Here is a 6,922-nt window from a genome sequence, read left to right on the forward strand (position 1 = left end):
ATCTCTGGTACACTGTGAATTTAAGCACTATCTTGCTGTTTAAATCACGAATGAAGGAAAAGAGAAAAATACTCGCCAATGAAGGCAAAACGTAAAAAATTTTCACGAGCTAAACATCACCGTTTAGTACTCAGAAAGTCATATTCAAAATTTCATTCAGATCTGTTCAGTACTCTGAAAGAAATGGCCGATACACAGCAAATTTCGGCACGTTTCGTCATATAACTCACGAATGAAGGCGATATTAAAAAAATTGTCACGAGCTTGACATCACCGTAAGGCCATAATGAATATGTGTACCAAGTTTCATCGAGCTACGTTCAGTACTTGGTAGATATTCCAGGTACACTGACGGCCGCGCGACCGGCCGCAAGTCCGGCCGTAAATTTGTCCGAGACGTTTCCTTTCAGGGCTGATTGGTGCACAAATTTGGTGGTTCTCTGCTGCGTTCCCTGAAAAATTACAAATACTATAACCTTATTAGCAAAATAGCTGATATGGTACTATTTCACACTGTAATTCAATTGCGTTATAAATGAAAATTACATGGTTAAATCGTAAATTCAATTTTTTCATACGTGTAACTTGTAGCTTAAATTACGAAATATTCTATGATCTTTGAATGTTGAGCTCCGTTGTAAAATTTTCCAACTCCTGTTCAGACGATTACGCTGCGTGGTTCTCTATCTCTGACGTAGTCACACAGCGCGACTGTAGTATAAATGGAGAGAAATCGAGTACGCAAGTTAGTTCGCCTTGAGCCGTCGCAGAGAGTGGTATCGAATACGCTCTGCGTCACTGAGGGAATCTTAAGTGAATTTTTAAGCCTGCCAGTTTTAGGTTATGGGTAAGTTAAGTATGCATGTAATAGAAGTTCTAGCTTGTTGAATTTAAGTTGAACTTTAATTATTTTTGCTGTCTGAACTGACTCGATAACATATGATCGCATGAGTCTTGATCTCTCTCAGCTGCTGAATCGCGTGGTATACTTGTTGGCTGCCCGTGAGTTGAGTTTTACCTGAACCAACTGTAGGTGCAGATAAGATTCTTATCGTGGGATTCACTTCAAATTATATGTGCTGTAGGTTCAGACATATTTAATTTTGTCACCTTCGTTCGTTTCAGTGACTTCTTTTCCGCTCTTTCGAGGCAGCACATTTCCTACCCAAATTTTGTTGTGGAAAATTCTGACTTGTGTTTTCGCTGGAATAAAAATAAGGTGTGAATTTATAAGTGACATAATTCGATGTTCGTTGAAATTTTCTGCAGTTGCATATGAATGACTAAGATGCGTAGTTTCAACTTCACGCTTGCCTGAGAGTTTTGCGACTAAGCAGGGTAGCCGACTAAGGTATATCATGAAGAACTATTATCTGAATATAAAATATCTGAATGCAAGGCATGACAACGTTTGATGTGCACGGCTAGAATAGGCTGAAATGTAAAAGCCCCTGCTACATAACTACATTATAACATTTGTTTGTTAGCGTTGGATTTCACATGGCCATTAGCCGCCCATTAGTTATACGCTTGTACCCATTAGTTATTATATTATCATTCGTACACCAATTGCAGATAGAAATTCTCCGAGTCTTTGAAATTTGTGCGAATCTGCTAAGAGATAACCCGTCTCACAGTGCAGAACTAAATAGATATCATGTCATCTATCTCGTGTTGTGACCGATGCCATGCCGAAGCACATTTTTTTCCAACAGCAAAATTATTCTGCATTCCTAGACTTAGCACTGCTAGTTGAAAGTCCGAAGCTCGGTGAATGAAGGACATAGCTCTGAATGAATAGCGATGACGTACATTGCTATTGCGCAATCCCTCGTCCTCTTTTCCGAGAGGACTGATTAGGTGGTGACGTGTACAATGACGTCATGGTTTGGACAGCTGCGTCGACCAATGGCAATAGTGTGCGTCATGCCAGCAGTTTCCTGCGTGAATTGCACGTGGGAAAAGAATAATCAATCGGCAGTACTTATTTGTGGTCACTGGTCATAACTGCGAGAGAAAGCCACATCAGTTATATATCATTGAATTTTCAAGCTTTTCTAAATTTGAAGCTTAATTTAGTACATAGCTTCGCAGACACGTGTCATTCGAGGATAACGTGGCATCTCCATGAGCTATTTTTGTCCGGACGTTCTTCCGCGTGTTGCAGTGAGATGTCGCCACGTGTTCCCTGCTGACCTCGGCAATTTCACTATACTCTATTTAACGTCATGGTTGAACTATATAAGGTCGACCCACGAGAAGTGCCGTCTTTCAGTTCAGCTTTCTTTTTACGTCACGCAGATCGAAAAACGTAAACAAACCCGTCATTCTCATGACGGATTGGTTGACTGGTTTGAACGCATTTAGGTGATTGGTTAATGCTTGTGACGCGAAAACGAGCTTCTCAAGGGTCAACCTTATACTAGTTCAACCCTGATTAAACGTTGTGTAGGCACAGTAATTAGCATAAATTGCTGCGTAATTATTTTCGTTGCACCTCGTAAGCTTGCTGATTCTGCTTTTTTTTCAATTTCATCCGTGAAATCTGTCCACATTGAAACGTCGCTCTCAAACACTGTTCAGTGAAAGAAATTTCTCTTGGGTAAATAGAATGTAGTGAACTCCTGGAACGTTGCGCACTGCTACTTTTCTAGTCCGACGCTGCGGTATTTGTACTAAAAGCGTATTAGAGATAACCTCCATTATGGGACTTGTAATTTACGTACTTCCATAACTAACTCTTCAAAAGATCTAGACAACCTGATATCTAGAAAAAAAAACAACTGAAATCTAGAAGCGATTTTTAATCTACCGTCCGTTGAAAAGATTTGATCAAAAGGCCAGTCTAGTCAAGAAAAGTACAAGAATCGGCGACAGGCCTATCCAGGCCTATTCTTTAATGCCGAAGATACTATACTATACTAAAAGCTTCAAAAGCTATCTGTGGGTCAGCATCTGAAAGTCTCTGCACGATCTGATGATGCCATCACGATCGAACCTCAGAAGTACGGCAATTGTGTAGCTGTAGCATCTATTTTCTTCAAATTCTCTCTGCGATATCGAGCGGAACTATCGGCTCTGTATTCTGATCACTCACCCAGGCAGAGTTCATACCATATCGCCGGGCACGTGCCAGGCATGTGAAAGTCTCGGTCCAGTCCAATGTTTTAATGCATTTCCATGGAAGCATTCACACCATGGGCATGGCAGGTGCCTTGCACGGCTGGTGTAAATGCATCAATGAAAATGCCTTGACTAATGTTGGACTGGCATATGCGTTGCAGAATGATGTGTACCCGGCCTAAATCGTCAAGGCTGTTTAAACTGGTGTTTCTTTAGGTACTTTACCATCTTCATTAATCTTGGATTTTTTTACAGAAAACTCTTTAGACGAAACAGATGGCTTAGGAGTCGGTGGGCTGAACTACAACATCCCACCGGCGTCACCCAGGATCATGGGCTGCTCTCAGCCTGTCACCCTCGGCGAGGAGGCCTCCGAAGAGGACAGAGAAGTCATCGTTGAATGGGGCACACGCGACTCCTGCTGGCCCAGTTGACTCGAGAAGCAGCCGGGCCACAAGAGCCCGACATTTTCCCAGTCGACCACCGCGCCTCCGCTTCAGCGCGCGCAGGGTCGCCGTGGCAGTGCTAGCAGGTGGGTAGTCAGCCCAACTACTGAAAACTTGTTAATTCAACTCATTGGGATTCTGAGGCAATTCATTCTTTTCTGAGAATTGGGACATCGGAAATACCGTGACTAGTCTTTGGTATAATGATTAGAGATGATTAGGTATATTGGTATAATGATTAGAGAATAGCAGATCGGAGATATTTGTCGAGAACACTTGGTATCTGTTATACCGATGAAGGCTCGATATCGAACTTAACCCCGGAGCAAAATCAATGTTGTAGCATGAAGGAGAATAAAACCTGCTAGACAAGGCACGTTCTTCAACTACGAATTTAATATATTGAACGCCTTATTAAAATATTATTGGCTCATAACTCATTGTTTTTAACCTCGACAGTTCGTGTATACTTTCTACTTACGGAAGTTCTTAACTTGCAGTGTGGACAGCGCAGTCAGTGGTAGTACAAGCATCTCCTTTACTTCCAACTCGTACGCGTCTTCAGGTTTCATCACAAGAACAGAAGAATTTGGTTCATTAAAGTTGCCGATATCAGATTACTCTGAAGCGCACTCCTCGGGTTACTTCTCGTCACGGTGTGACGGCGTGAGTGTGACGGACAGCAGCGCCCGTGACGACGACTCGTCCAGTGACGACAGCGACTGGGACGAGGACGAGTGGCCAGCGCATCACCCACTCGTACTGCCCCTCTACGGCTGTGAGCGGCCAGAACTTGAGTTCTCGTGTGAGCGCGACTTGCGAACTTTCCTGGTGCCAGTGAGGCAGCAGCTGCAGGACTGCCTGCAAGCCTTGCCCTACGACACAGTGTCAACATTTCTACAGTAAGTTTACCAGATCTCTGTGAATTTTTTGAATTAACGCTGTCTTGGGTAACTGTACTTGGATGGTTCTAGGATTGATCGAGGATTTCTTCTATTGTTAGCACTGGTTTCGTGCTACGATCAATTCGCATTTATTGGCTTTGTGATTGTATTTATTACATACACAACGCCCAGTTTGATTACTTGGCTACTCGCCTTCGTGGCCGTATCTAGTAATGAAACACTAGTGCCGAGTGCTTTTACTGTTCATACTCACGTTGTGATCCACTTGCAGGTTCTGCCAAGAGTTTAACAAGAACCGTTCAGACTACAGCTCTCTGTCAGAGTTCTTCCGTGACTACGACATACCGGTACTGCCCGGCCGCTACACCTGCGTCGGGCTCAGCTCCGACCTCCTGTCCAAGCTTGTGCATTTCGAGTCGTCTCACCCCGGCCTGAAGGACTCCATGTACCTGGTCAGTCCTGCACAAAAATTTTGGTGTTGAATATCTCTTTGATATTCCGACATTATTATAACGATCTACTTTGGTTTTATTATCAAAATGTTCTGCTCATCCGTTGCACCTTTCTTCTGCAATTTACCATCTGAAAGAAAGTAAACTAATCTCAAAAGTTAAAAGAGATGAAAGTTTAATTTTTTGCATAATCATTTCTTTTACATATTTACTTCCTATGTTGTCAGGTGTCGTGCGAAGAGGACATCGAGCGTCTCGACTGGTACTGCTCTAACTCGACGCCGCCGCTGTTCCCGAGCGAGAAGGAGCACGTGCTGGTGTGCGTGCGCCTGCGCGTAGCAGGACGCCCGGGAGTAGTGCTCATGGACCCAGGCTATCATTTGTCGGAGCCCATGGTTGTGATGGAGGATGGCTTGAGCCCTCACGCTGCCACCCACGTCGCCAAGTGTGGCACTACCACCAAGACCAACACCTACGAGATCTACGAGCATAACTCCTCGTACGTCGTGTGGCGGTCCAGCAAGGAGACGCCCCTGGGAACCTCGAAATGTGTCAACGTCGTTCACGTCTCGCGTCCTTTCCTGTCTGGGCTTGACGTGGCTGAGCGACATAACCTTGTCTACGGAATGAAAACATTGATTAACAGAGCACGGAATGGTGAAATTAGATCAGGTTTTTACTTCACTTTGCAGCCGATCAGAACCGCTAAATTGACTTTGTTCTTTTCCGATGATAATGGCGAACAGTTCCGCGTGAAGGTGCCGTTTACGAAGTTCCTCGATGGGCCAAACTCTGTTGGTCATAACACATCGTTGGAGCGCTGGAGCCCTGCACGCAAGTGTGCCTGGACGTGTGGGGAAGAGGATCTCTGGCGTGAAGCTCTGGCTTGTGTGGCCAGAGACTCGGGCAGAGGACGAGAGATTTTTGACATCCTGCCCCAGATAGCCTCTTTGCTCGCTGATAGCCATCTCCTGGATCAGCTCTTGGAGATAAATGCTGCCATAGTGAACATGAGCAAGGATAACTGAAGACGGAATATTGGTTGCCACGTACGGGAAAACTCTGTCGGAACTGATTCCTTTACCTTGAGTTATACAGTACTACTTTGTGCTCTTTCTTTTTTAATTGTGCAGAATACATTTTTTAAGCGATTTTATGTTGATTTGGCCGTGATCAATTTTCATTTTACACATTTTTAGCGCTTCACTTCATATTTTATATTGTCTTGGATTTAACAGAATTTTACATAATTTATATTGCGATAGTGAAATATTTACACGACAGCTATCTCCTTTTACGTTGATAGCAGTGATTTTTAACGCGCTAGAAATCAACGGTAACAAGAATAATCAAAATAAAGCTCATAAGCGCTTAATGTAGATCCTTCATTGCTGCTTCTTCGCTGTGAATTTGTTGTGATTAGACTCGTCGGAATTTGCCAACGGTGTAAACAGATGTGCAAATAGGACTATATTTTGAATAAATTTTCATACGCGTTTCCTTGCTTCATTCATCAGTTTAATCTTATACGAGCTGCTGCAGTTCAGCAATTGCTACGGTTGCTTCAAGCAGCCTTGTTGACCCTCCGGGAACATGTCGTTCAAATGAATTGTTACGTTAACAATTAAGTTTATCAACCTGGGGCCATACCTACTTTCAAAACTCGCTAAGTGAACGTAAGTACTTACGATCTATTTTCTTGTCTATGATTGGTGGATTTTGTTTGCGTGGCAGTCAATGATTGACTGATGAACTTACGATCTCTTAACTTTTTTTGAAAGTATAGGCCCAGAGGACGTTTGTACGCAACAGGGAATAATTGAAAGTTGTACTTGGCGGCAACCAGCCAACCATCAGTGCAAGTCATTTTGCGCTCACTAGAACGTACGGTATCCTTTATGGGAAGTAGGTTTGTGACAATAATGCACCGCTTACTCGTGTAAGGCGGGAAAGGGTTAACAGCGGCTGAATTATGAGCAAGTTCACTATTGAAGTA

General features: G+C 43.5%; 1 protein-coding gene across 1 annotated transcript; it reads left to right on the forward strand.

Annotated features, from left to right (window-relative positions):
* The first annotated feature begins 662 nt into the window (after nt 1–662).
* On the forward strand, nt 663–6,078 carry LOC108675722. Its single transcript, XM_018163750.2, has 5 exons — nt 663–847; nt 3,379–3,655; nt 4,070–4,471; nt 4,746–4,926; nt 5,154–6,078. The coding sequence occupies exons 4-5, from the start codon at nt 4,918–4,920 to the stop codon at nt 5,952–5,954; spliced, it is 810 nt and encodes a 269-aa protein (XP_018019239.1). The 5' UTR covers nt 663–847; nt 3,379–3,655; nt 4,070–4,471; nt 4,746–4,917; the 3' UTR covers nt 5,955–6,078.
* Nucleotides 6,079–6,922: the final 844 nt, after the last annotated feature.

Source organism: Hyalella azteca, unplaced genomic scaffold (assembly GCF_000764305.2).
Source record: "Hyalella azteca isolate HAZT.00-mixed unplaced genomic scaffold, Hazt_2.0.2 contig10613, whole genome shotgun sequence".
Lineage (NCBI taxonomy): Eukaryota > Metazoa > Arthropoda > Malacostraca > Amphipoda > Hyalellidae > Hyalella > Hyalella azteca.